The 27,620-nt window shown below is 58.0% G+C and overlaps 2 protein-coding genes across 9 annotated transcripts; one reads left to right on the top strand and one right to left on the bottom strand.

Moving 5' to 3' along the window:
* The first annotated feature begins 1,096 nt into the window (after positions 1–1,096).
* Positions 1,097–2,083, top strand: LOC116184702 (beta-1,3-galactosyltransferase 2-like). Its single transcript, XM_031507621.1, has one exon. It carries the CDS (start codon positions 1,097–1,099, stop codon positions 2,081–2,083), a length of 987 nt encoding a protein of 328 aa, XP_031363481.1.
* Positions 2,084–5,581: 3,498 nt separating this feature from the next.
* On the bottom strand, positions 5,582–27,510 carry ILF3 (interleukin enhancer binding factor 3). Of its 8 annotated transcripts, none has more exons than XM_077787714.1 (20): positions 27,423–27,510; positions 23,519–23,614; positions 23,198–23,424; positions 22,801–22,981; positions 22,118–22,265; positions 20,669–20,760; positions 19,522–19,617; positions 16,676–16,787; positions 16,292–16,389; positions 15,403–15,514; positions 15,182–15,310; positions 14,054–14,253; positions 12,789–12,959; positions 12,434–12,571; positions 11,995–12,171; positions 10,684–10,840; positions 9,963–10,016; positions 6,796–7,158; positions 6,147–6,275; positions 5,582–6,031 (listed from the first exon to the last, which is right to left on the bottom strand). In XM_077787714.1, the coding sequence occupies exons 2-20, from the start codon at positions 23,519–23,521 to the stop codon at positions 5,901–5,903; spliced, it is 2,718 nt and encodes a 905-aa protein (XP_077643840.1). In that variant the 5' UTR covers positions 23,522–23,614; positions 27,423–27,510; the 3' UTR covers positions 5,582–5,900. The 8 variants fall into 8 exon arrangements, with proteins under 8 accessions (XP_077643840.1, XP_077643841.1, XP_077643839.1 ...); XM_077787715.1 differs by lacking the exon at positions 27,423–27,510 and adding an exon at positions 27,283–27,382; XM_077787713.1 differs by lacking the exon at positions 27,423–27,510 and adding an exon at positions 27,166–27,199.
* Positions 27,511–27,620: the final 110 nt, after the last annotated feature.

Genomic DNA, 27,620 nt, shown 5'->3' with positions numbered 1-27,620 from the left:
AGAGGGATCTGGGTGGGATCAGGGTGCCGGGGGGATTGGGGGGCTCAGGGAGAGGGATCTGGGTGGGATTGGGGTGCTCAGGGAACCAGGATCTGGGTGGGATTGGGGTGCTGGGGGGATTGGGGGGCTCAGGGAGTGGAATCTGGGCGGGATCCTGGTCCTGGTGGGACTGGGGTGCTCAGGGAGTGGGATCTGTGTGGGATCAGGGTGCCAGGGGGATTGGGGGGCTCAGGGAATGGGATCTGGGTGGGATTGGGGGGCTCAGGGAATGGGATCTGGGTGGGATTGGGGTGCTCGGGGAATGGGATCTGGGTGGGATCCTGGTCCTGGTGGGATCGGGGTGCTCAGGGAGCGGGATCCAGGTGGGATCGGGGTGCCGGGGGGATTGGGGGGCTCAGGGAATGGGATCTGGGTGGGATTGGGGTGCTCAGGGAACCAGGATCTGGGTAGGATTGGGGTGCTGGGGGGATTGGGGGGCTCAGGGAGCAGGATCTGGGTGGGATCAGGTTGCTCAGGGAACCAGGATCTGGGTGGGGTCCTGGTCCTGGTGGGATTGGGGTGCTCAGGGAGCGGGATCTGGGTGGGATCAGGTTGCTTAGGGAACCAGGATCTGGGTGGGATCCTGGTCCTGGTGGGACTGGGGTGCTCAGGGAGTGGGTTCCAGGTGGGATCAGGGTGCCGGGGGGATTGGGGGGCTCAGGGAATGGGATCTGGGTGGGATCCTGGTCCTGGTGGAATGGGGGGGCTCGGGGAGCGGGATCTGGGTGGGATCGGGCTGCTCATGGAACCAGGATCTGGGTGGGATTGGGGTGCTGGGGGGATTGGGTGCTCAGGGAGTGGGATCTGGGTGGGATTGGGGTGCTCGGGGAACGGGATCTGGGTGGGATTGGGGGGCTCGGGGAACGGGATCTGGGTGGGATCAGGCTGCTCATGGAACCAGGATCCGGGTGGATCCCGCCGCGGGTGGGATTCGAGCGCCCAGATTCGGGCACGTCACCGTCGGCACGCCCGATCCCAGGGGATCCCGGCGGGATCGCGGCGCCGGCGGTGCCGAAACCCACCCCGAGCTCCCCCCGTCCCACCCCTCAGGCCCACCATGAAGCTGCCGCCGAGCTGCCGCCTGCTCCTGCTGCCGGCGGCCGCGGCGCTGGCCCTGCTGGCCCTGCACGCCCGGCGCCCGGCGGTGCCCGCCGCCGGCACCGCGCCGCCCCCGGCTCCCACCCGGCGCCCCGGCAACGCTGCGGAGCCGACGCGGCACCCGCTGCAGCCGCCGTACCCCTACCCTTACCGCTTCCTCCTGAACCACCCCGACAAGTGCCGGGAGCGGGCGCCGTTCCTGGTGCTGCTGGTGGTGACCTCGCCGTCCGACCTGGCGGCGCGGCACGCCGTGCGCCGCACGTGGGGCGACGAGGCGGCGGTGCCGGGGCTGTCGGTGCTGCGGCTCTTCCTGCTGGGCGTTCACCCCGTCTTCGACGCCGAGCTGCGCCCGGTGCTGCAGGAGGAGGACGCGCTGCACGGCGACCTGCTGCAGCAGGACTTCGCCGACACCTACAACAACCTGACGCTCAAGACGCTGATGGGCTTCGAGTGGGTGAGCCGCTTCTGCCCCAACGCCAGCTACGTGATGAAGGCCGACCACGACGTCTTCCTCAACCTGGAGTACCTGGCGGGTTTGTTGAGGCCGCCCAAGAACGACTTCGTGACGGGTTACGTGTACCGCCGCACCGGGCCGCTGCGGGACCGCGCCTACAAGTGGTTCGTGCCGCGCGAGGTGTACCCCAACGACACCTACCCGCCCTACTGCGGCGGGCCGGCCTACGTGCTCTCGGCGGACGTGGCGCGGCGGGTCTTCGGCGTGGCGCAGACGCTGCCGCTCATCAACATGGAGGACGCCTTCGTGGGCATCTGCCTGCACGCGCTGGGCGTGGCGGTGACCGAGCCGCCGCCCGGCGCCTTCAGCATGTACCGGTTGGAGTACGAGCGGTGCCGGTTCTCCCGCCTGGTCATGGTGCACCACTACGGGCCGCGGGAGCTGCTGCGCCTCTGGCCGCGCTTCCGCAACGCCTCCGCGCCCTGTCCCTAGGGTGGGGGGTGCGCCGGTGGTCCCCCCATGGTATTGGTGGTCCCTCCATGGTATTGGTGGTCCCTCCATGGTGCCAGTGGTCCCTCTGTGGTGCCGGTGGTCCCTCTGTGGTGCCGGTGGTCCCTCCATGGTGCCGGTGGTCCCTCTGTGGTGCCGGTGGTCCCTCCATGGTGCCGGTGGTCCCTCTGTGGCGCCGGTGGTCCCTCCGTGGTGCCGGTGGTCCCTCTGTGGTGCCGGTGGTCCCTCCATGGTGCCGGTGGTCCCTCCGTGGTGCTGGTGGTCCCTCTGTGGCGCCGGTGGTCCCTCTGTGGTGCCGGTGGTCCCTCCGTGGTGCCGGTGGTCCCTCCGAGGTGCCGGTGGTCCCTCCGTGCTGCTGGTGGTCCCTCTGTGGTGCCGGTGGTCCCTCTGTGGTGCCGGTGGTCCCTCCGTGGTGCCGGTGGTCCCTCCATGGTGCCGGTGGTCCCTCTGTGGCGCCGGTGGTCCCTCCGTGCTGCTGGTGGTCCCTCCATGGTGCCGGTGGTCCCTCCGAGGTGCCGGTGGTCCCATGGCGCTGGCTGGCACCGGGATCCACTGGTATTACTGGGGTCCACTGGTGGCACTGGAACCACTGACTGTAACTGGGATCCACTGGTGTCACTGGGATCCACTGGTGTCACTGGGATCCACTGGTGTCACTAGAGCCACTGGTTGTCACTGGGATCCACTGGCATTACTGGGATCCACTGGCTGACACTGGAGCCACTGACTGTGACCGATATCCACTGACTGTAACTGGGATCCACTGGTGTTACTGGGATCCACTGGTGGCACTGGGATCCACTGACTGTAACTGGGATCCACCGGTGTCACTGGGATCTCAGTGTCACTGGGATCAACTGTCACTGGAATCCATTGGCATCACTGGGATCCACTGGTGTCACTGGGATCCAGACTGTAACTGTGAACCACTGACTGTAACTGGGATCCACCGGTGTCACTGGGATCCACTGACTGTAACTGGGATCCACTGGTGTCACTGGGATCTCAGTGTCACTGGGATCAACTGTCACTGGGATCCACTGGCATTACTGGGATCCACTGGCTGTCACTGGGATCCAGACTGTAACTGTGAACCACTGACTGTAACTGGGATCCACTGGTGTCACTGGGATCCAGACTGTAACTGGGATCCACTGGTGTCACTGGGATCCACTGACTGTAACTAGGATCCACTGGTGTCACTGGGATCCACTGACTGTAACTGGGATCCAATGCTGTCACTGTGATCCAGAGTGTAACTGTGAACCACTGACTGTAACTGGGATCTCCTGGCTGTAACTGGGATCCCCTGGCTGTAACTGGGATCCAGTGGCTGTAACTGGGATCTGCTGGCTGTAACTGGGATCTGCTGGCTGTAACTGGGATCCAGTGGCTGTAACTGGGATCCACTGGCATCACTGGGATCCAGACTCTAACTGTGAACCACTGGCTGTAACTGGGATCTCCTTGCTGTAACTGGGATCTGCTGGCTGTAACTGGGATCCACTGGTGTCACTGGGATCCAGACTCTAACTGTGAACCACTGGCTGTAACTGGGATCCTCTGGCTGTAACTGGGATCTGCTGGCTGTAACTGGGATCCGCTGGCTGTAACTGGGATCCAGTGGCTGTAACTGGGATCCAGTGGCTGTAACTGGGATCCCGTGGCTGTAACTGGGATCCAGTGGCTGTAACTGGGATCCCGTGGCTGTAACTGGGATCCAGTGGCTGTAACTGGGATCCCCACGGGCATTCCCGTCCCTCTGAGCCACGGAGCAGCTGCTCCATCCCTTCTCCGCGCCGTTCTTGGGTCCCCGAGGATCCCCCGGGGCCGGGATCCGCCCGGATCCGGGATCTGCCGCGCCGCCTTAACTTATATCCGATGTTTTGAAATAAAAGGCCTGGAGCCTCGTCCGTGCCGGTGCCGTCATCCCGACGGATCCGGGTGGGGATTGGCCCTGGCGCTGGAATGTGCCTCGCTCTGGGCAGCATTCCCGGAGTTTCCCGGGATGTGCCCCGCTCCCGGTGCTGTTCCCGGTGTTTCCCGGGATGTGCCGCATTCCAGGCACCGTTCCCAGTGCCGTTCCCGGTGTTTTTCGGGATGTGCCGCATTCCAGGCACCGTTCCCGGTGTTTCCCGGGATGTGCCGCATTCCAGGCCCCGCTCCCGGTGCCGTTCCCGGTGTTTCCCAGGATGTGCCACATTCCAGGCACCGCTCCCGGTGTTTGCCAGGCCGTGCCCCGCCCCAGTTCAGCTCAAGTTCAGCCCCAGTTTGGCCCCAGTTCAGCTCAAGTTTGGCCCCAGTTCAGCTCAAGTTCAGCCCCAGTTTGGCCCCAGTTCAGCTCAAGTTCAGCCCCAGTTCAGCTCAAGTTTAGTCCCAGTTCAGCTCAAGTTTGGCCCCAGTTCAGCCCCAGTTTAGCCCCAGTTCAGCTCAAGTTCAGTCCCAGTTTGGCCCCAGTTTAGCCCCAGTTAATCTCAAGTTTGGCCCCAGTTCAGCTCAAGTTCACCCCCAGTTTAGCCCCAGTTCAGCTCAAGTTCAGTCCCAGTTTGGCCCCAGTTTAGTCCCAGTTCAGCTCAAGTTTGGCCCCAGTTTAATCCTAGATCATCTCAAGTTTGGCCCCAGTTCAGCCCCAGTTAATCTCAAATTTGGCCCCAGTTCATCTCAAGTTCAGCACCAGTTTAGCCCCAGTTAATCTCAAGTTTGGCCCCAGCCCAGCCCCAGTTTGGCACCAGTTCAGCCCCAGTTTAGTCCCAGTTCAGCTCAAGTTCAGCCCCAGTTCATCTCAAGTTTGGCCCCAGTTTAATCCCAGATCATCTCAAGTTTTGCCCCAGCCCAGCCCCAGTTTGGCACCAGTTCAGCTCAAGTCTGGCACCAGTTCAGTCCCAGTTCAGCTCAAGTTTGGCCCCAGTTCAGCTCAAGTTTGGCCCCAGTTCAGCTCAAGATTAGTCCCAGTTTAGCCCCAGTTCAGCTCAAGATTAGTCCCAGTTTAGCCCCAGTTCAGCTCAAGTTCAGTCCCAGTTTGGCCCCAGTTTAGTCCCAGTTCAGCTCAAGTTTGGCCCCAGTTCAGCCCCAGTTTAACCCCAGATCATCTCAAGTTTGGCCCCAGTTCATCTCAAGTTTGGCCCCAGTTTAGCCCCAGTTCAGCTCATGTTCAGCCCCAGTTTGGCCCCAGTTTAGTCCCAGTTCAGCTCAAGTTTGGCCCCAGTTCAGCTCAAGTTTGGCCCCAGTTCAGCCCCAGTTTGGCACCAGTTCATCCCCACTTCAACCCCAGTCCTCAGCACTTAAGGGGTTTAAGGGACAAATACTTGGAATTTGTGGGGTTTTTTATGAGAATCCTCCCAGCGTTGGGTTTGGAGGTGCAGAACAATGCATCAGGAGCCCAAACCATCCCAAATTTTGGGTTTATTCACCTCCTCCACACCCCCGTCCCCCACTCCCACCCTTTCCCCAAAAAAAACTGCAACCACCAAAGCCAGAAAATACCGAAAAAAGCTCCTTTTTAACGCACTTCACAAAAGCAGAACAACGAGGGCCCGTCCCCCAGCCGGGGCGTGGGATAAAGGCTCCAGAAATGGATCGACTTCCCAAAAAAAACAAAACAAAACAAAAAAAAAATCCCAAAAAATAATAATAATAATCCTATTTAGACCAAGTCGTCGTGGCAACTACGACCCATTAAATAGAGGCCCAGGGGCGGCGGGCGCGGCCGCCGGGGGTCACACAGAGCAACGGGGAGGGTTGAGGAGGGGGAGATAAAACCGGGAGGATCCCGGGGGGGACACGGGTGGGTGGGGAGGGTTTATCTGTACTGGTAACTCATGCTGTGCTCGTTCCTGCCGTATCCACCCTGGGACGCCTGGTAGGAGCTGGGGGGGCCGCTGTAGTTCTGGGAACCCGGCGAGTTGTAGTTGGACTGGGAGGAGTATCCGCCTGCGGGAGGAGGAGGAGGAGGAGGAGGAGGAGGAGGAAGAGAGGAGGAATTAGGGTCGGTGTGGGGCTGGAGCAAGGCCCCAAAGCTGGTGGCACGGGGGGTGTCAATACTGACCTGCCTTACCTTGGTACGAGGAGCCCCCGCCGCCGGAGCCTCCGTAGCCCCCGTGGGAGCCCGAGTTGTAGGAGCTGCCCCCGGAGTAGTTGTTGCCGCCGCCGCCGCGGCCGCTGTTGCCGCTGTAACCTGGGAATGGGGGGAAAAAATTTGGGGATGAGGACGTGGGCACCCACATGGACCCCCCACCCACGCCCAGCACGTCCAGCACACTCAGGGTGTTGGGTTTGATTAAGCCGAACCCCACCAAAAACTCGACTAAGCCGAGCCCCACCAAAAACTCGGAATTCCAGGAGGATTTGGGATCTTTATCCAAGCGTTCTGAGCCGTGGATTATCCCCTAGGAATGTGCCCAGGGCTGGGCACCACCCCCTCTGTCCCCTCTCCCCGTCACTCATCCCAGCTCCAATCCCAAATCCCTCTTTCAACCCAAACCTCATTTCTTCGCAGCTCCTGGGAGGGACGAGAAGAACCCCCAGGATCTCCCATCCAGACCCCCCCCCCAAAATCTGGATCCATCCCTGCAATTCCAGCAGGAGCTCCCACCACAGAGGTGCTCCAGAGACCACCCCAGACCCAAAACCCCTTTTGGGGTGAACCAAACCCCCAACCTCTCCCAACGCCGCGACTCGCCGCCCTCTCCACTCACTGTATTTACTCTCGTAGTTGTAATCGGAGCCGCCGCCGGGCGAGTTGTAGGAGTTGGAGTAGGAGTAGCCGCCCTGGCCGTGGCCGTAACCTTTCTGCTTGCCCTGCCCGGGGCCGTAGCTGCCGTACTGGCCCTGCCCGTAGGACTGCTGGCCCTGGTGGCCGGCGTAGCCGGAGCCGTAGGAGCCCTTCTGGCCGCCGCCGTGCTGCTGCTTCTTGCCGCCGTGCTTGGGCGGCGCGGGGGCCGTGTAGCCGTCCCCGCCCTGGTAGTAGGAGCCGTAGCCCGAGGAGCCGCCGCCGCCGCCGCCGCCGCCGCCGCCGCCGCCGCCCGAGTTGGAGTGGCCGCCGTTGCTGTAGAATTGGCCTGGATGGAGAAAGGAGGGTCAGCGTGGTCGGGGGGTTCAGCCCCTCCGCGAGGATGAGTGATCTGGAGGTGATGGAGACCCCCTCGGCTGGCCGGGACCCCCCGTGAGTGCAGCGGGACCCTCCCCGTGTGGGTTTGTCTCTGTGGTTGCACTCCCGTCCAGACCCCCCATCCGGATCCATCACGGGGATTCCAGCAGGATCTCCCATCCGGATCCATCATGGGGATTCCAGCAGGATCTCCCATCCGGATCCATCACGGGGATTCCAGCGGGATCTCCCATCTGGATCCATCCCGGTTATCCCGTCCAGACCCTCCATCCAGATCCATCACGGTTATTCCAGCGGGATCTCCCATCCGGATCCATCCCGGTGATTCCAGCAGGATCTCCCATCTGGATCCATCACGGTTATCTCATCCAGACCCTCCATCCGGATCCATCACAGTGATTCCAGCAGGATCTCCCATCGGGATCCATCCCTGTGATTCCAGCAGATCTCTCATCCAGATCCATCCCGTGATTCCAGCAGTATTTATCTGGATCTATCCCTGTGATTCCAGCAGGATCTCCCATCGGGATCCATCCCTGTGATTCCAGCAGATCTCTCATCCAGATCCATCCCGTGATTCCAGCAGGATTTATCTGGATCTATCCCTGTGATTCCAGCAGGATTTCCCATCGCGATCCATCCCTGTGATTCCAGCAGGAAACATCTGGATCCATCCCTGTGATTCTAGCAGGATTCATTTGGATCCATCCCTGTGATTCCAGCAGATCTCTCATCCAGATCCATCCTGTGATTCCAGCAGGATTTATCTGGATCCATCCCTGTGATTCCAGCAGATCTCTCATCCAGATCCATCCCTGTGATTCCAGCAGGATCTCCCATCTGGATCCATCCCAGTGATTCCAGCAGGATCCATCTGGATCCATCCCTGTGATTCCAGCAGGATCTCCCATCCGGATCCATCCCTGTGATTCCAGCAGGATCTCCCATCGGGATCCATCCCAGTGATTCCAGCAGGATCCATCTGGATCCATCCCAGTGATTCCAGCAGGATCTCCCATCCGGATCCATCCCGGGCCTCCCTCAACCCTACAAATTCCGAACACCATCCCGGAGATGCTCTGGAATGAGGGAGAATCCTGCTCCAGGACTGAGGAATCCACGTTTATCTTCCCGGGATTTGGGTAATTCCATCTGGGATCCGGAGTTTGTCTGGATTTGATTCCATCTCTTCAGGGTCCCACAGCCAAACTCCGAGCGGTTCTTTTCCTGCCCGATTCCTGCATTCCACGGAAAACCGGGAGCATCCAGAAGCAAAACTTATTTTTGAGGGGGAAAAAAAAGCCACTGGAATCTTAAACCCCCGTTGGGATCGGGAGGGATCTGCCAGCAACAAATCGGGGCAGAATTTGGTTAAAAAGGAGCCAAGGAGTGAAATTCCACGTGCTCAATTCCACAGATCCGTGTGGAACACCCAGATCGATCCCAGGCGCCAAAATCCCAAATCCTGCGGTCCCCAAAATCCCCAAAATTTGCTGTGCTGCCAAGAGCTTCTGGAGGCTTGAAATTCCGGGATCCGTTAATTCCGGGCTCGTTTTGTGTGGTTTTTTTCCGTGGGAATTTTTTATTCCTCTCCCACAGAAAATCCCGGATTCGCTCGGCAGGAACGAGGCTCTGGAATAAATTTATCTCCAGGGCTGGAGCAAAACCTGCGTGTGCTGGACCAGAGCGCCCCTTGAGCAATCCCAGAGGGAAAATCCTGGGATTTGGATCCGGCTGCAGAGCTGGAAGTGGAGCTCTCCCACCTCAAGAGTCCCGGATTTTCCGCTTTTATCCCCAACATTCCAAGGGTAACTCCGAAGCTTCCATGCTCGACACGGGAGGGATCTTAGGGACCATTTTGGGATCATCCCGGATGGGATCTGTCCCCTGGATAACGAGTCAGGACCTCCAACAATTTTTTTTTTGTTTGTTTGTTTGTTTTTTTTTTTTTAAATAACTTAATTACTATTACAAATATTTTAAGGATCCACTGAACCCCTTGGACTCGCTCAGTTTAAACCTGGAGTTTCCTTTTCCTTCTTTTTTGGTTAAATTATGGAATTAACCCAAGGGCCTCCAAGACGGGAACCACCAAATCCAGCAAAGACAACTTTCAAACCCAAATCACAAGGAACAGAGGACCAAAAATCTCGGAATTCGACGGATTCCGAGACTCCAGTAAATTCTAAAATTCCCCTCAACTCCTCATTTTTTGGGGATATTTAATTCTGCAGGTGTTTTCCAGCACTCTGAGGGAAGCATTTTGCTCCAAGAGCCCATTTCCATGGCAAACATGGCAAATGAGGACTCCATGGACTTCCCAAAGCATCCAAGACATTCCCCAGTGCCTGGATATTTATTGGATCGGGATGGGGAGCACAGGTACAATTCCCAGAGCCCGAAGGATTTGCTCCAGCACACGGGAAAATCCCAGCATTCCAACAAATCGGGGAATTTCACATCTTTACAAAGGCTGGGCTGGACCAGATCCATGTGGAAAAGTCTTCCCAAGATCCAGGAGTCTGACCCAATCTCTGGGATTTATTAAAAGGCTTGGATTTTGGAAGAAGAAAAAACCTTGACAAAATTGATGAAAACGCTCTGGTTTCCTTAAAAACCAAGGACTGTTTTCCATTAAAAAAAAAAAAAAAAAAAAAAAAAAAGCTATCCCTCCCTTGAGATATTTTTCTGGGAATTTTACAGTCCCCAGCACAACGAGATCCATTGGGATTTTGGGTGGAAAAAGGGACTTACTGTAGCCAGCAGTGGCGGAATTCCCTCCGTAGCCGTAGTTCCCGTACCCAGCCCCTGGAGAGGAAGGAAAAGTTGGAATAAACAGAGATTCCAAGGGTGAAATGTCCGGAATTTGTGGGGGTCACCCCCTCATGGAGGGCTCCAGGAAATTCAACTGACATGGGCACAACCCCAGAGGGGGATTTGTTCCCTCACAAGGATTTGGGAGCTCTGGAACATCCAGGAGCCATGGACACAACCCCAGAGGAGGATTTGTTCCCTCACAAGGATTTGGGAGCTCTGGAACATCCAGGAGCCATGGACACAACCCCAGAGGGGGATTTGTTCCCTCACAAGGATTTGGGAGCTCTGGAACATCCAGGAGCCATGGACACAATCCCAGAGGAGGATTTGTTCCCTCACAAGGATTTGGGAGCTCTGGAACATCCAGGAGCCATGGACACAACCCCAGAGGAGGATTTGTTCCCTCACAGGGATTTGGGGGCTCTGGAACATCCAAGATCCATGGACACAACCCCAGAGGAGGATTTGTTCCCTCACAGGGATTTGGGGAGCTCTGGAACATCCAGGATCCACATCCACAATGCCGGATTGGCGTCATTCCCCTATGGAGAGTTCTGGAACCTCCATGTGCCACGGGTGTGACACCAGGGGAGGAAGGTTGATGGCCAGGGGTGGTGAGGGGGGTCTGAGCCCCCTCAGGTGCGCCGCTGGCCCTCACCTGTGTTCATGTAGCCGCCGTGGTTGCCGCCGAAGCCGCCCCGGCCTCTCCCACGGCCCCGCATGTTGCCGCCCCGGCCGCGGCCCCGCATGTTGGGGGGCGGGGGGGCCTCGTTGTGCATGGGGCCACCCCCCATGCCGAAACCCGGGTTGTGCTGCTGAGGGGACAAGGAGAGGGGACACAGGCGTCACTTGGAGCCGGGGGTGAGGGATTTCCCAAAAAAACCTCCCGAAACGGAGCCCCAGGACGCCGCTTCCCCGCTGAGGTGGACCCCAAATTCAGGCACTTCCAAAGCCAGAGGGTTTTGATGCAAAACTTTATGGGTTTTGTGCTTCCAAGGTGTTTGTTCTGCTCCCATTCCCAGAAAAGGATCAAAACCCACAGCCAATGGCCAGTGAGTTACACCCCAGAGTTAGACCACAGGTCTTTTCCCATTCCAGACCAGTTCCCATTGGTCTTTTCCCATTCCAGAGCAGTTCCCATTGGTCTCTTCCCATTCCAGACCAGTTCCCATTGGTCTTTTCCCATTCCAAACCAGTTCCCATTGATCTTTTCCCATTCCAGACCAGTTCCCATTGATCTTTTCCCATTCCAGACCAGTTCCCATTGGTCTTTTCCCATTCCAGACCAGTTCCCATTGATCTTTACCAGTTCCCATCGATCTTTTCCCATTCCAGACCAGTTCCCATTGGTCTTTTCCCATTCCAGACCAGTTACCATTGGTCTTTTCCAATTTCAGACCAGTTCCCATTGGTCTTTTCCCATTCCAGACCAGTTCCCATTGATCTTTACCAGTTCCCATTGGTCTTTTCCCATTCCAGACCAGTTCCCATTGATCTTTTCCCATTCCAGACCAGTTCCCATTGATCTTTACCAGTTCCCATTGATCTTTTCCCATTCCAGACCAGTTCCCATTGATCTTTTCCCATTCCAGACCAGTTCCCATTGATCTTTTCCCATTCCAGAGCAGTTCCCATTGATCTTTTCCCATTCCAGAGCAGTTCCCATTGATCTTTTCCAATTTCAGACCAGTTCCCATTGGTCTTTACCGGTGTCCATTGATCTTTTCCAATTTCAGACCAGTTCCCATTGATCTTTACCAGTTCCCATTGGTCTTTTCCCATTCCAGACCAGTTCCCATTGATCTTTTCCCATTCCAGACCAGTTCCCATCAGTCTTTTCCTGTTTTAAACCAGTCCTGATCTGTATTTTCTGATCTCCGCCTGGCTCCCATGGGTCTTTTCCCACTCCAGACCAGTTCCCACCACTCTTTTCCCATTCCAGAGCTGTGGGATTGGGGATTTCACTCACTTTTACTGGGAATTTGGGACCACCCCTGGCTGGAACGGGAGCTCTTTTCTTCTTGTTCTGCTCAATGGCAACGGGAGCATCTGGGAACAGCTTCTCCAGCGCGGCCAGCGCCGCGTAGGCTTTGGCCACCTTCTTATTTGAGCCGGCGCCTTGGAACTTCTGCCCGTCCACCTCCACCTTGGAAAGGGATGGAACCACAAATTGAAGTGGGAAAGGGCAGGAAAACATGGGAGACCTACAGGGAATCCCAGAGCTGGAAGCGTCCCAGGCTGTCCCTGCCCATTAATGAGTTTTAAAAGGTTTCTCCCAAACCAAACCTCTTGGATTTGATGATTTAAACGCTTGGCAATGGGACGAGGTGGCTTTCCAAGCTTTTTCCCACCCGAGGAGCTCCGGATTGGAGCTGCTGGGAAGGGCAGGAGGCTCCGTGTCCCCTCACCTCCATGACAAAGCGCTTGTCGTGGCTGCCGCCCGTCTCTGAGATCAGCTCGTACTTGAGCCCGCGCCGCTTCTCGTTCAGCTCCATCACCGGGTTCTTCCCGTGCTTCGTCAGGATTGGTCCCTGCTGCTTCACGTTCTGCGGGTGGAGAAAGGCTGGCTGAGCCCCAAAAACATCCCCGGCACACACGGAGCCACTTCCCAACTTTTTCAGGAAGAACTTTTTCGGAAAAAACAACTTTTTTTTTTGCTTCCCAACTTTTTTGTCCGAGGAGTTTTAGCCTGGAATGACCCAAAACCAGCACCAGCGCTGCTGCCAGGGTGCCACGTGCCCCGCGCCGTGTCCCCCCACCCACCTCAGGGGTCTGATCCGAGGGGGGTGAGGCTGCCGTGGGCGTCGACACCGTTTCCACCACGGGCGGAGGAGCCACCACCACCGGCTTGGTCTCCGTCTCCTCGGCCGACTCGTCGCCCTTCCCGGCGTCCTTGCCTTCCACTCCGGTGGGCAAACCCATGTCCTGCAGCACCTGGAGGGCAGCAGGGAGGTCGGGAGCCAAGCTCCAGCAGCATCACTTGGGAAAACACCCCGGGAAGCTGCTCCAGGACTCGGCACTCCCGAATCCTGCGGGTGCTCCTGGGCACGCTCGAGGCTGGGAGCTGCTGGTGGTGCTCCCATCCCATCGTGGAGGTTCTGGGAGTTTTCCCATTCCCATTCCCATTCCCATTCCCATTCCCATTCCCACTCCCATTTCCCATTCCCACTCCCATTCCCACTCCATCACTCCCATTTCCACTCCCATTCCATCACTCCCATTCCCATCCCACTCCCACTCCCATTCCATCACTCCCATTCCGATTCCCATTCCCACTCCCACTCCCACTCCCATTCCCATTCCATCACTTCCATTCCCATTCCCATTCCCATTCCTATTCCCATTCCCACTCCCATTCCCATTCCCACTCCATCACTCCCATTCCCATTCCATCACTCCCACTCCCATTCCGATTCCCATTCCCACTCCCACTCCCATTCCCATTCCATCACTTCCATTCCCATTCCCATTCCTATTCCCATTCCCACTCCCATTCCCATTCCATCACTCCCACTCCCATTCCGATTCCCATTCCTACTCCCACTCCCACTCCCATTCCCATTCCATCACTTCCATTCCCATTCCCATTCCATCACTCCCACTCCCACTCCCATTCCCATTCCCATTCCCATTCCCACTCCATCACTCCCATTCCCACTCCATCACTCCCACTCCCATTCCCATTCCCATTCCCATTCCCACTCCATCACTCCCATTCCCATTCCATCACTCCCACTCCCATTCCCATTCCCACTCCCAATTCCCATTCCATCACTCCCATTCCCATTCCCACTCCCAATTCCCATTCCCATTCCATCACTCCCATTCCCACTCCATCACTCCCACTCCCATTCCCATTCCCATTCCCACTCCATCACTCCCATTCCCACTCCATCACTCCCATTCCCATTCCCATTCCCACCCCATCACTCCCATTCCCACTCCATCACTCCCACTCCCATTCCCACTCCCAATTCCCATTCCCCCATTCCCACTCCCATTATTCCCCCTCCCGTCCCCATTCCCACCTTCACAGCCACGTGAAGCTTCGCCGTTTTCTTGGACGGCCCCGAGGCCTCGAAGGTGCTGCCGTCGATCTCCACGGACATGGTGAAGATGGGCGCGTGCACGGGGCCGGTCTGGGACACCAGTTTGTACTGGAGGCCTGGTTTGAGCTGGTTCAGCTTCATCAGCGCGTTCATGGCCTGTGGGGGCTCCAGCTTTTCCTCTGCACGGGGGAAAAAACCAACGCCGAGACTTTGAGGGTGTTCGGCCGCTCCTTTCCAAGAAGCAAAACTGATTCCAGACCGGTGTTCTCCAGTTTGGGGCCAGGTCTGATTGGTATTTCTTCATTTCAGGACAGTCCTGATGGGTGCTTGCTAATTCCAGACCAGTTTCCATGGGTCTGTTCCCATTCCAGACCAGTTCCCACCAGTATTCCCCAATTGCAAATCACTTCTGACCAGTCTTTTCCCATTTTAGACCAGTCTCGACCAGTATTTTCTGATTTCAGACCAGTTCCAACTGGTCTTTTCTCTTTTTAGGTCAGTTCTCACTGGTCTTTTCTCATCCCAGACCACTCCCCACTGATCTTTTCCAATTCCAGACCAGTCCCCATTGACCTTTCCCAATTCCAGACTAGTCCCCATTGATCTTTTCCAATTCCAGACCAGTCCCTATTGACCTTTCCCAATTCCAGACCAGTCCCTATTGATCTTTTCCAATTCCAGACCACTCCCCATTGACCTTTCCCAATTCCAGACTAGTCCCCATTGATCTTTTCCAATTCCAGACCAGTCCCCACTGATCTTTTCCAATTCCAGACCAGTCCCCACTGATCTTTTCCAATTTCAGACCACTCCCCATCGACCTTTCCCAATTCCAGACCAGTCCCCATTGATCTTTTCCAACTCCAGACCAGCTCTGACTGATCTTTCCCATCAGTCTTTTCCAACTCCCAGACAAGTCCTGACCTTTTCCTCCACAATTTCAATTCTGCCCAGCACAAATCTCCCAAATCTCCCACTTTTAAGTTATTTTATCCATCCCCACACCCCGTACCCCCTATCTACAGCCCCCCCAAACCCCCAGTCCTGCACTGAGCACCATCTGCACCCCACATTTTCCACCCCGTTTCCCCCCCAGGCCGTACCTACCTCTCGTTAACTCAATACCTTTTTTCTGAATCTTCTTTTTCTTTTTGCTGGGGGATTTCTCCTCCCCGTCCTCCTCCATCGGCCGCTTCATGGGGGTCACGGCGTACGTGGTGCTGGGCGGGATCTGAACTGCAGGAACGAGCACAGGCACTCCCTAAATCCCCCGTTTTCCACCCAAATCCTCGGAAGGGGACGCGGGGCTGTCCCCTCCCAGTACGTACCAGTATAATCGACTGGGTTCTCGTTCTTTGGTTTCTTGGGCATTTTGGAGGGCAGGGGATCCATGCCCAGGACCTTGTGGAGCTGGCCGAAGGCGGCGAGCCGCAGCGCGTGCTGGGGACAGGAGCGGGGGTCACCGGGAGCTGCCGGAGACCCCCCGACCCTACTCCCAGCCCCACACAGCCCCCCTGCACCGATCCATCCTCAGCGGGGCTCTCCCGTTGATTTTGGGGATTTTCACCCAAAACGGGGCGTCGGGACAATTCACTGCTCAACACACCTGATTCTTTGCTCTGGGTGGACAAACTATGGGGCCCACGTGGGTGGAATGGTGGAGTGACCGTGGCACCGAGTGACCACAGCACTGCGTGGTCACGGTGCTGAGTGACCACGGCACCGAGTGACCACGGTGCTGAGTGACCACGGCGCCGAGTGACCACAGCACCGTGTGGCCACAGTGCTGAGTGACTGTGGCACTGAGTGACCACAGCACTGCGTGGCCATGGTGCTGAATGACCACGGCACAGTGTGACCATGGTGCTGAGTGACCACAGCACCGCGTGGCCATGGTGCTGAATGACCACGGCACAGCGTGACCATGGTGCTGAGTGACCACGGCACAGAGTGACCACAGCGCAGAGTGACCACAGCGCAGAGTGACCACGGCACAGAGTGACCATGGCACAGCGTGACCACGGCGCAGAGTGACCACAGCGCAGAGTGACCACGGCACAGAGTGACCATGGCACAGAGTGACCACGGCGCAGAGTGACCACGGCGCAGAGTGACCACAGCGCAGAGTGACCACGGGTCTAATCTATGCTGGCCGAGAGGAGCTGGGAGTGGAGCGAGCCGGGGATTGGGAAGGGCCGGATGGAGGTCACACTATACCTGAGCACTCTGTGTGATATCTTCCCTTTGTTGTCTGTCTAGATGCCCAATAGCATCAGTGGCTTCTTTTTCACAAGGGTCATAAATACCAGAACCATCTGAAGGCAGGAAACAAGGAAGATATGCAGAGAATTATCCCGGGTCTCTACCCTAAGTTCCCTGGGGCAGCTCCGAAGGCGCGGGATCGCCGGGATTTCTGTGGGCTCGGCCGCGGGAACGGCGCTCCCCGGGAGCCCAAAATTCCACTGGCCAAATTCTCTACGGGGCTGAGGTGGCTTCCAAGAGCACGGCAGGGCCGGGAATCTCGGCGTGCCCGTGGGGGATCGAGGGGCTCCCGAGTGCCAGCATTCCCGTCCCGGCTCCGCTCGCCCGGCCGGAGCTCACCTGGCATGACGATGCCCGAGGCCAGGCACTCCAGCACCCGGCGCAGCGCCTCGCCCGCGCCCATCGGCCGGTTCGCCGTCCCGATGGATTTCTCACACAGCAGCTCCAGAGGCTGCAAGGGAAGGAGGGAAGTGAGGGCAGGGAGAGGGGAGAGGGAGCCCGGACGGGGACCTGGGAAAAGGATCCCAGGAAATGGGACCCTGGGAAAGGGAGCCCAGGAAATGGGACCCTGGGAAAGGGAGCTCGGAGAGGGACCTGGGAAAGGGATCCCAGGAAATGGACTCCTGGGAAAGGGAGCTCGGAGAGGGACCTGGGAAAAAGGATCCCAGGAAATGGACTCCTGGGAAAGGGAGCCCAGGAAATGGGACCCTGGGAAAGGGAGCTCGGAGAGGGACCTGGGAAAAGGATCCCAGGAAATGGACTCCTGGGAAAGGGAGCTCGGAGAGGGACCTGGGAAAGGGATCCCAGGAAATGGGACCCTGGGAAAGGGAGCTCGGAGAGGGACCTGGGAAAGGGATCCTGGACAGGGACCTGGGAAAAAGGATCCCAGGAAATGGGACCCTGGGAAAGGGAGCCTGGAGAGGGACCTGGGAAAGGGATCCAAGGAAATGGACTCCTGGGAAAGGGAGAGGGGAGAGGGGCCTGGGAAAGGGATCCCAGGAAATGGACTCCTGGGAAAGGGAGAGGGGAGAGGGGCCTGGGAAAAGGATCCCAGGAAATGGGACCCTGGGAAAGGGAGCCTGGAGAGGGACCTGGGAAAAGGATCCCAGGAAATGGGACCCTGGGAAAGGGAGCCCAGAGAGGGACCTGGGAAAAGGATCCCAGGAAATGGACTCCTGGGAAAGGGAGAGGGGAGAGGGGCCTGGGAAAGGGATCCTGGACAGGGACCTGGGAAAAAGGATCCCAGGAAATGGGACCCTGGGAAAGGGAGCCTGGAGAGGGACCTGGGAAAAGGATCCCAGGAAATGGACTCCTGGGAAAGGGAGCTCGGAGAGGGACCTGGGAAAGGGATCCCAGGAAATGGGACCCTGGGAAGGAGAGCCCAGAGAGGAACCTGGGAAAGGGATCCTGGACAGGGACCTGGAAAGGGATCCCAGGAAATGGGACCCTGGGAAAGGGAGCTCGGAGAGGGACCTGGGAAAGGGATCCCAGGAAATGGACTCCTGGGAAAGGGAGCTCGGAGAGGGACCTGGGAAAGGGATCCCAGGAAATGGGACCCTGGGAAAGAGAGCCCAGAGAGGAACCTGGGAAAGGGATCCTGGAGAGGGACCTGGGAAAGGGATCCCATAGAGGGACCCTGGAAAAAGGAGCCCAGAGAGGGACCTTGGAAAAGGGATCCCAGGAATGAACCCCTGGAAAAGGGGCCTGGGAGAGGGATCCCAGAGAGGGACCCTGGAAAAGGGATCCCAGAAAATGGACACCTGGAAAAGGGACCTGGAGAGGGACCTGGGAAAGGGATCCCAGAGAGGGACCTTGGAAAAAGGATCCCAGGAAATGAACCCCTGGAAAAGGGGCCTGGGAGAGGGATCCCAGAGAGGGACCCTGGAAAAGGGATCCCAGAGAGGTACCTTGGAAAAGGGATCCCACAAAATTAACTCCTGGAAAGGGGGCCTGGAGAGGGACCTTGGAAAAGGGATCCCAGGAATGAACCCCTGGAAAAGGGGCCTGGGAGAGGGATCCCAGAGAGGGACCCTGGAAAAGGGATCCCAGAAAATGGACCCCTGGAAAAGGGGCCTGGGAGAGGGATCCCAGAGAGGGACCCTGGAAAAGGGATCCCAGAAAATGGACCCCTGGAAAAGGAGCCTGGGAGAGGGATCCCAGAGAGGAACTCTGGAAAAGGGATCCTGGAGAGGAACCCTGGGAAGGGGATCTGGGAGAAGGGCCCCAAAAGAGAGATCCTGGCAAAGGGATCCCCTGGAATCTACTCCAAAAGGGATCCTGGGAGAGGGACCCCAGGAACACTCCGGGAAATGGGGATCCCTGGGAAGGGATCCGAGAAAGGACTCCAGGGGAGGGACCCATCTGGAAGCAGCTTTTGGTGCCCGAAGGAGGAGAGGAGCCAGGCTGTGGAAGTCGTGAATGGATAAAACAGTTTGATAACAGCGTGATTTGGTAATTAATAAAACAAGCTGATGTGATTTGATAAGATAAAGTTGTTTGATAACTGATAAAACCATTAGTTAGTTGATAAAACTGACGATGGTATTTGAGGACAGCGTGGTTTGATAACTGATAAAATGAATTGATAAAACTTTTAGATAACAGGACTTGAAAATCAATAAAAATATTTTAAAATAAAGCAATTTGATACTCAATATTTGACGATAACATGACTTGATAATCTATAAAACAATTTGATAATGATAATGATCATGATAATGATCATGACAATGATAATTATATGGTTTGATAACTGATAAAACAATTTGATCGTAACAAGACTTGACAGCTGATAACACAATAATGTGATTTGGTAACTGAGAACATGTTTTGATAATAGCGTGATGTAATAATTGATAAAACAACTCGATAGTAAGATGAGTTGATAACTGATAAAGCAATTCGGTAATTAACAACCTGAGCTAATCGTTGACAAAGCAATTCAGTATCGAGGCGAGCTGATCGTTCGTTACCAATTTGCTAAGAACGTGAGTTCATAATTAATAAGATCAGCTGACGAGTGATAAACCCCCGTGCACCACACACATTTCATTTGTGTCTCTCGGTGCTCATCCACAGAAATCCCAAATCTGGGAAAGGGGACGTGCCTGGAACCTTGGGAAAGAGCAGAGCTGGATCGGGAGAAACGCCGCCACCCCCCCCGGAATGGGAAAAGGGGGATTTACCCATCCTCTGAGCGGGGCCCAGGTGGGAACGCGCGTGCACAGGTCCCGCAGCACCCGGATCACGATGACGCACGACTTCAGCCCGTTGGCCCTGGCCTGGAAGCGGAACCAAACCAGACAGGGGTTCACCGAGCGCCCGCCCGCGCCGCCGACGCTCCCTCCAGGTGCTGCTTTGCCGAAGGGAAAGCCGGAGCCTGGGCCCGCGCCCGGAGCCGCGCCGGCCGAGGCTTGGCCAAAGGCTTGGCCAAGTTCCTAGCCAAAGTCTTAGCCAAGCTCCTAGCCAAGGGTTTGGCCAAATCTTAGCCAAGGGCTTGGCCAAATCTTAGCCAAGGTCCTAGCCAAGGGCTTGGCCAAATCTTAGCCAAGGTCCTAGCCAAGGGCTTGGCCAAAGTCTTAGCCAAGGGCTTGGCCAAAGTCTTGGCCAAAGTCTTAGCCAAGCTCCTAGCCAAGGGTTTGGCCAAAGTCTTAGCCAAGGGCTTGGCCAAAGTCTTAGCCAAGCTCCTAGCCAAGGGTTTGGCCAAATCTTAGCCAAGGGCTTGGCCAAATCTTAGCCAAGGGCTTGGCCAAAGTCTTAGCCAAGCTCCTAGCCAAGGGTTTGGCCAAAGTCTTAGCCAAGGGCTTGGCCAAATCTTAGCCAAGGTCCTAGCCAAGGGCTTGGCCAAAGACTTAGCCAAGGGCTTGGCCAAAGTCTTAGCCAAAGTCCTAGCCAAGGGCTTGGCCAAAGACTTAGCCAAGGGCTTGGCCAAAGTCTTAGCCAAGGTCCTAGCCAAGGGCTTGGCCAAAGTCTTAGCCAAGCTCCTAGCCAAGGGGTTGGCCAAGGCCTCAGCCAAGGAGTTGGCCAAGGAGTTGACCAAGGTCTTAGCTAAGGGCTCAGCCAAGGGGTTGGCCAAGGTCTTAGCTAAGGTGTTGGCCAAGGTCTTAACCAAGGTCTTGGCCGAGGGGACGTTAACTCCTCACACAAAGCGGCAGCTCCGCGGCTGCTCCGTACAAAGGCTCCTAAGTCACTCCAGCGCCCACGGTCCGGCACCTCCGAGCGGCCAGCGGCCGCTTGAAACTCCAACTCCGAAAAAACAAAAAACACTCAGCCCCTTAAGAGAGTTTTACCAACGCTTCTACTTAAAGATAAATATAAGAACAAAATGCAAACCTGGAACCACTTGGCGTGGCGCAGAGACGCCAAGGCAGCAAGGCATTTCTGCCTGTCCAGAACGTCCGGGGAGTCGGTGACTGAGAGCGTTTCTAGTCGTGGATGGAATAAGAAGACAAGGCACGGTTTGACCAAGGGGCTTCTGTCGGGCCGAGGGGGATGAGGCAGCATCCTAACGGGCAGCTGAGGCTCCCAAAAAATCCTGCCGGGATGCTGGGAGCGGGAGGGAAGGGGCTGCGGCGCTGCCGCCGCGCGGCCTCGCCTGGACGCAGGGGAAGCTCGACTCCCAGGGAGGGATGGACTGGAATGTGTGCTGGGAGACGGACGAGGAGGAAGAGGAGGAGGAGGAGACCGGGCGTGAGGCTCGGTGGAGGGCACAGAAATAAATCCTGGATGGATGGAGAGGCGGCGAGGCCGGCGATGGGGAAATTTGAGGGGGTGCAAGCCCGGCTCCGCAGCTGGGAGGAGCGCGGGGCGTGGGGAGGAGGGAAGGGCGAGGCTCGGAGAGGATCCAGGGAACCCTCCGCCCGGAAGGATGGCTGCCCCGGCCCCGGCCCGCGACAGAGAACGTCCTGTTGGTCAAAGGTCCAGCGTCCCTAAAATCGACAAACTAGAAGGCTCGGAGACGAGGTCAGAGATCAACACCAGAGATCAACAATCAAGAGCACAAAGAGGTCCCGGTTTGTGCTGCAGCAAAACTGAGGAAGGGCCTGAAGTCGCCCAAAATTGCTCGAGATCAGGGTTTTAGATAAGGCTAGTGCGGAGCGGGGGAACCGCCGGCCCTACGGAGCCCATCGGAATTGGAGCGGACAACCAGCAGCTGCTGGAATTGTGATTCCAAAGGGAATTTGGAGAAGCTAACTTTATCCAAAACTCTGCATCGCTTTCCGGAATTCTGAACCTGGGGTGCCGCAAGAGCCACGGGAGGAGCCCCGAGCACCCGGCGTTCTGCTGCAACACACACCGGGGGAACATCCCGGAACATCCCGGTTCATGGACATGCAACTCCTCGGACAAGAAGCCTTCAAGAGGGGTTTTTTTTTTGTTTTGTTTTGTTTTTGGGTTTTTTTAAACAAATCTGGTTTCTATTTTCATGTCACTGCACTGACATGGCCGGGGGAACAAACCACGAGTAATACAACGAGATGATGAATTAGTGAACTAAAGGCCCAAGTGGAACCAAAAGAAAGGATAAAATAATAATACTTAAAAATAAAAATAATAATAATAAAAAAAAACCAAAATAGAGCAAAATCCCGCGTGAAAGGTGCTCCTCAGCTTCGGAAGCTCGGTCCGGGTAAACCACAAGCGGGATTATCTCAGCGAGGTTGGCGCGAGGAAGGAATTTGGTTAGGATTTGGCCAGGAAGAGCTGCCACGGCTCCGGCTGAAGCTGAAGAGCACTTTCCCGGTGGTTAGGCGCGGGACGCCGGGCGCCGGCCGGCCGTACCTCCGGCCAGCTGCTTCTCCAGCTCCTCCCTGACCACGGGCGACGTCAGGTGGATGGTCAGGGTCAGCGGGGGCTCCTTGGTGTTCTTGATGACGATGGCGGCGTCTCCCACGGACTGGATGATCTCGTACTTGTCCTCGGTGATGGCCTGCGGCGTTGGGGTGGAGATGGGTCGGAGTGAGATGGGTTTTGAAGTCCCTTCCAACCCAAACCAGTCCATGATTCCCTAATCCTGTTAGGGAATCTGCTCTGGGAATGTTCTCTCCAAGGCTCTGGGGAGGTTTTGGAGCCCCTTCCAGTGCCTAAAGGGGCTCCAGGAGAGCTGGAGAGGGACAAGGCATGGAGAGCACGGCTTCACCCTGGATTTAGATGGATTTTGGGAAGGCATTCCTGCCTGTGAGGGCAGGGAGGGGCTGGAATAGAATTCCCAGAGAAGCTGTGACTGCCCCTGGATCCCTGGAAGCGCCCAAGGCCAGGCTGGACAGGGTTTGGGGCCACTCAGCCTGCGGAAGGTGTCCCTGCCCAGGAAGAGGACGAGCTCCAACCCAAACCATTCCACAATTAACAAGTTCGTTTAGCAATCCCAAAGAACGCCACCCCGCGCCTCCGGAAACGGCATTCCCAAGCCAGAACAGGGAGACCAGAACCATCCCAAAGGAAGTTTCCCCGGCGGCTCCGCTCACCGCCAGCTGCACTCCCAGATTTTCAGCCACTTTCTCCAGGAGCTTGGCCGTGGGTTTGTCTTTGCACAGCAGGACCAGCTCCAGGTCCAGGTCCCCCTTCAGCAGGAGGCCTTTGGCCACGAGCCCCACGCGCATCACCCCCCGCAGGGTCCTCGTCAGCTGCTCCGTGGCTTTCTGATCCCTGGAAAAACACGGCACAGGGGTCACGGCAGCGGAATTCACGGCCCCACCCCACCGGAGGGATGGATCCGTGAGGATCCTTGGAGCTTTGCTAATCCCCCTCGTGTCCCCAGCCAGGGAAAACAACATTTCCACCAGCACGGGCGGGTTTTTAGGGAGCTAAGCGAATTTTAGGGATCTAAAGCAGCACGGTCCCACCAGCAGCTTCGCTCCTCACCCTCCTTCCTTGTTCTCCTCCTCGGCCGCCGTCTCCATGGACTCGGTCTCCGGCTGCTCCCCGCTGACTTTCTCCTGCTCGTCGATCCAGTCGGAGACGGCTTTGAGCGCCCGCTCCGTGTGGGACACCATGTTCTGCACGGCCTCCAGCTCCTCCTGCGTGGGGTACACGGCCGAGTGCTTGGCCATCACGTGCCGGTCGTCGTTCACAAAGATCCGCATTGGGCGCTGCCAGGGCAGGAATATTTGGGAATATTTAGGGAACGCCGGGGAGGCGGATATTCACCCCATGACCACCAACCCCAGCGGTCCCTTTTTTTACCATTTTTGTTTTCTGCTGCCTGCCTGAAGGTGTTGGAGGTGTTTATTTGGATTTTTGTGGCGAGCAGAGCGTCGCGGCACCGCGGCGCGCCGGGATCTGAAAGAGATAGAGAGCAGAGGGGTGAGCCGGGGCCTGGGGCACACGTTGGAGCAGCAGGAGCTGGAAGCAGGAACAGCAATGAGACAGATCCCAACTCGTTAGGCAAAGCCCAGCTTTCTGTTCCCGAGGATTTATACCCTGCAGACTGACAATGGAGGACCACAGAGCATCTAATCCTTATTGCCTTTGATTCCCAAGAGGTTTTCCCAGGAAATGGGACTTTCCCAAAGCTCCTGCTCCCATCTCCAAAGCAGGCACAACTCCCCTCTCCACACTGGAGCAGCCGCCCTGGGAAATCCACATGGGAACCCAGTGCTCAAAAGTCCTGGAATTCAACAGATTCAGCCCAAGTGACACCAAATTCCTGCCTTTTTGTGGGAACCGCCCCCAGCTGGGGCAGCGGAGCCTTTTGTTCCGATTCCTTTTTTTTTCCAATTCATTCCAAGCTCACCCAGAGCGGGGCCTCACATTTTTAGGATAAAAACCAGGAAAATCCATCCCCTCGAGCCGCTGTATGGACACACAATTCCATCCAAGGAAAGCCCTCCGATTCCAATCCTGCCAGTTCATTCACAGGACGACATAACAATGCCATAAATCTGGATTTAATTGTAATTAAGCCCCGAGCAGTGCCGGCTGAGCAGGGAGAATCATTCTCAAGGAGCCACATGGCATCTCCCGGTGCCTTCTGCTCTGGGCTGGGCCCTGAAGGCCCCATTATTTTCCTTAAAAATTCCCTCAGTTTCCCTCTAGGCTGGATAAGGAAAGGGTTGAAATCCCACCCAGCTGTTCCTACAGTCAGAATCACAGCAGCCACAGAGCCTCCCATTATCCATCCCTCTCCTGGGATTTTTTGGAGGGAGAAATCCGGGAGCTGATGCTGCAGCACCACCAGATCTGTGTCTCTCGAGGAGAAAAACCACAGATTCAGTTCAAGCAGGAGCCCAGCCCCGACAAAAACAATCCCTGCCCTGGGAAATGGGACAAACTCTGGAATATCACCTGGTTTCGGCCTCACCCTTGCAAAAATTCACCAAACTTCCCGCGCTCCCTTCGAGCATCCCAAGGGAAGGAGCGACTCTCCCGAAGGCGTTTTCGGGAGGATGGAGGGAAAAACAACCAAAGGATGTAAAATGCTGGAATTTCTGCCCTAAATGTGGGAAAGCACGGGCAAAGCCACGCTTGGGGTTCAAGGTTTTAAGAATTGCTGGATTTTAGCCGAGTTTTGGCACCTTCCTGGGAGAGATGGGGAGCCAGAACGGCTCTCCTCGCAGGGAGCAGCCCGGGAACCCTGGGATCGTGGATCCCAGTGGGAATCCCGGAGGGATTTGGGACACAAAGCTGGTGGGAAGGGGGTGCTGGATCTTTCTTTTCCTCTAAAACCCTCCCGAAATGGAGCGGCAGCAGGAAGCAGGGACAGGGATGGCAAAAAGCTGAGGAGGGAGAGGAGAATCCTGCTCCTGAGAAGGGCTAAAATCCCCCAAAAATCCCACTGCAATTCCCAGCTTGGGATGAGGCACGGAGGGAAGAGGGGTCTGAAGACCCTTCAAGGGGGGTGATCCAACCTCCTCCATGATGTCCCCCCTGAACATCCCACCCTGGGGGCGGCTGAGGGGGTCGGGAAAGGAGTGGGACCCCTCAGAATGTGCATGTCCAGTCCAGGGCAGGGTGAAAATGAGGAGGGGGCGTGGGGAGAGGGAAGGTGAGGAAGGGGTGAGGGGAGGTGAGGAGGGGACGCGGGGAGATGAGGAGGGGGCACAGGGAGGTGAAGAAGGGGCGAGGGGAGGTGAGGAGGGGGACACGGGGAGAGGAAAGGTGAGGAAGTGGCACAGGGAGAGGGGAGGTGAGGAGGGGGCAAGGGGAGATGAAGAATGACGCGGGGAGATGAGGAAGGGTGAGGGGAGGTGAGGAAGGGTCGCGGGGAGCTGAGGAGGGGACACGGGGAGATGAGGAGGGGGCAAGAGGAGGTGAGGAAGGGTCGTGGGGAGCTGAGGAGGGGACACGGGGAGCTGAGGAGGGGGACATAGTGAGGTGAGGAAGGGCGAGGGGAGGTGAGGAAGGGGACACAGTGAGGTGAGGAGGGGTCGCGGGGAGCTGAAAAGGGACGCGGGGAGCTGAGGAGGGGGACACGGGGAGCTGAGGAGGGGACAAGAGGAGGTGAGGAGGGGACACGGGGAGATGAGGAAGGGTCGTGGGGAGCTGAGGAAGGGCGAGGGGAGCTGAGGAGGGGGCAAGAGGAGGTGAGGAAGGGTCGTGGGGAGCTGAGGAGGGGACACGGGGAGATGAGGAGGGGGACATAGTGAGGTGAGGAAGGGCGAGGGGAGGTGAGGAAGGGGACACAGTGAGGTGAGGAAGGGTCGCGGGGAGCTGAGAAGGGACGCGGGGAGCTGAGGAGGGGGACACGGGGAGTTGAGGAGGGGACAAGAGGAGCTGAGGAAGGGTCGCGGGGAGCTGAGGAGGGGGCAAGAGGAGGTGAGGAGGGGGCGCAGGGAGCTGAGGAGGGGTCGCGGGGAGCTGAGGAAGGGTCGCGGGGAGCTGAGGAGGGGTCGCAGGGAGCTGAAAAGGGACGCGGGGAGCTGAGGAAGGGTCGCAGGGAGCTGAAAAGGGTCGCAGGGAGCTGAGGAGGGGTCGCAGGGAGCTGAAAAGGGACGCGGGGAGCTGAGGAAGGGTCGCGGGGAGCTGAGGAGGGGTCGCAGGGAGCTGAAAAGGGACGTGGGGAGCTGAGGAGGGGACAAGAGGAGGTGAGGAGGGGACAAGAGGAGGTGAGGAGGGGACAAGAGGAGGTGAGGAGGGGGCGCGGGGAGCTGAGGAGGGGTCGCAGGGAGCTGAAAAGGGACGCGGGGAGCTGAGGAGGGGTCGCGGGGAGCTGAGGAAGGGTCGCGGGGAGCTGAGGAGGGGTCGCAGGGAGCTGAACAGGGTCGCAGGGAGCTGAGGAAGGGTCGCGGGGAGCTGAGGAGGGGTCGCAGGGAGCTGAAAAGGGTCGCAGGGAGCTGAAAAGGGTCGCAGGGAGCTGAAAAGGGTCGCAGGGAGCTGAGGAAGGGTCGCGGGGAGCTGAGGAGGGGGCGCGGGGAGCTGAGGAGGGGTCGCAGGGAGCTGAAAAGGGTCGCAGGGAGCTGAAAAGGGTCGCAGGGAGCTGAACAGGGTCGCAGGGAGCTGAGGAAGGGTCGCGGGGAGCTGAGGAGGGGTCGCAGGGAGCTGAAAAGGGTCGCAGGGAGCTGAAAAGGGTCGCAGGGAGCTGAAAAGGGTCGCAGGGAGCTGAGGAAGGGTCGCGGGGAGCTGAGGAGGGGGCGCGGGGGCCGCCGGGCGCTTGCCGCCATTTGCAAGCGCGGCGCGAACAAAGCGACGCCGGCCGGGAGCGAGAGGCGAGAGCGGGGCAGCACCGCAAAGAAACCCGCGTTCCCCTCGGCGCCGGCGGCTCCATGCCCAGCCCGGCCCTCGGGGCGCTGCTGAGGGGCGATCCGTGAGGGGCGATCCGTGAGGGGCGATCCCTGAGGGGATCCCTGAGGGGACCCGGCCGCTCCCCCCGCCCTCACCCTCCCCTCACTCACCGCCGCCATTTTGTCTGCACACAATGGGCAGGGCGGGAGGGAGGGGACACGGGGGGGGCCGGGTCACCACGTCCCGCCGCCGCCCCCCCTCTCCGTTTCACACCCCCCCACACAAACCTCACACCGGCTCCTCCCGCCCCAGCACCGCCCCGGTTCGGTCCGGTCGGCTCGGGGTGCGGCGCGGCTGTGCACCGCTCCTCCTCACTCCCGCTTCTTCCCCCCCCCCCCCACCACCACCACCACCCCCGGATCCTTACCGGGGTTTCGCTGCTGGGGTGGCCCGGCCCGGCCCGGCCGGGAGGGGCCCGGGAAGGGCCGGAGCGGGGCGGGAGCGGGGCCGGAGCGGCGGCGGCGCCGGGACTGCGGCGGGGGGGGGGGGGTGGGGGGGGGAGGATGGGGGGGCGGAGCCGCCGCCGCCGGCGGGGGGCGCGCGCGCGCGCCGGCGGGGCGGGGCT

Source organism: Lonchura striata, chromosome 21 (genome assembly GCF_046129695.1).
Source record: "Lonchura striata isolate bLonStr1 chromosome 21, bLonStr1.mat, whole genome shotgun sequence".
In the NCBI taxonomy this organism is placed as follows: Eukaryota; Metazoa; Chordata; class Aves; order Passeriformes; family Estrildidae; genus Lonchura; species Lonchura striata.
Note: the sequence above shows the minus strand (reverse complement) of the source record. Positions and strands in the feature narration are given on the sequence as shown.

Bases quoted from the DNA above. Each gene is read 5' to 3' on its own strand.
- LOC116184702 (XM_031507621.1), top strand. From the start codon at position 1,097: ATGAAGCTGCCGCCGAGCTGCCGCCTGCTCCTGCTGCCGGCGGCCGCG.
- ILF3 (XM_077787714.1), bottom strand. The intron at 15,515-16,291 runs GTATAGTGTGAC...TCCTGTCCCCAG, and splicing joins ATATCACACAGAGTGCTCAG to CACGCGCTGCGGCTCGCCGC. The intron at 12,572-12,788 runs GTGGGTGGGGGG...CTCCACCCGCAG, and splicing joins CCTCGGATCAGACCCCTGAG to AACGTGAAGCAGCAGGGACC.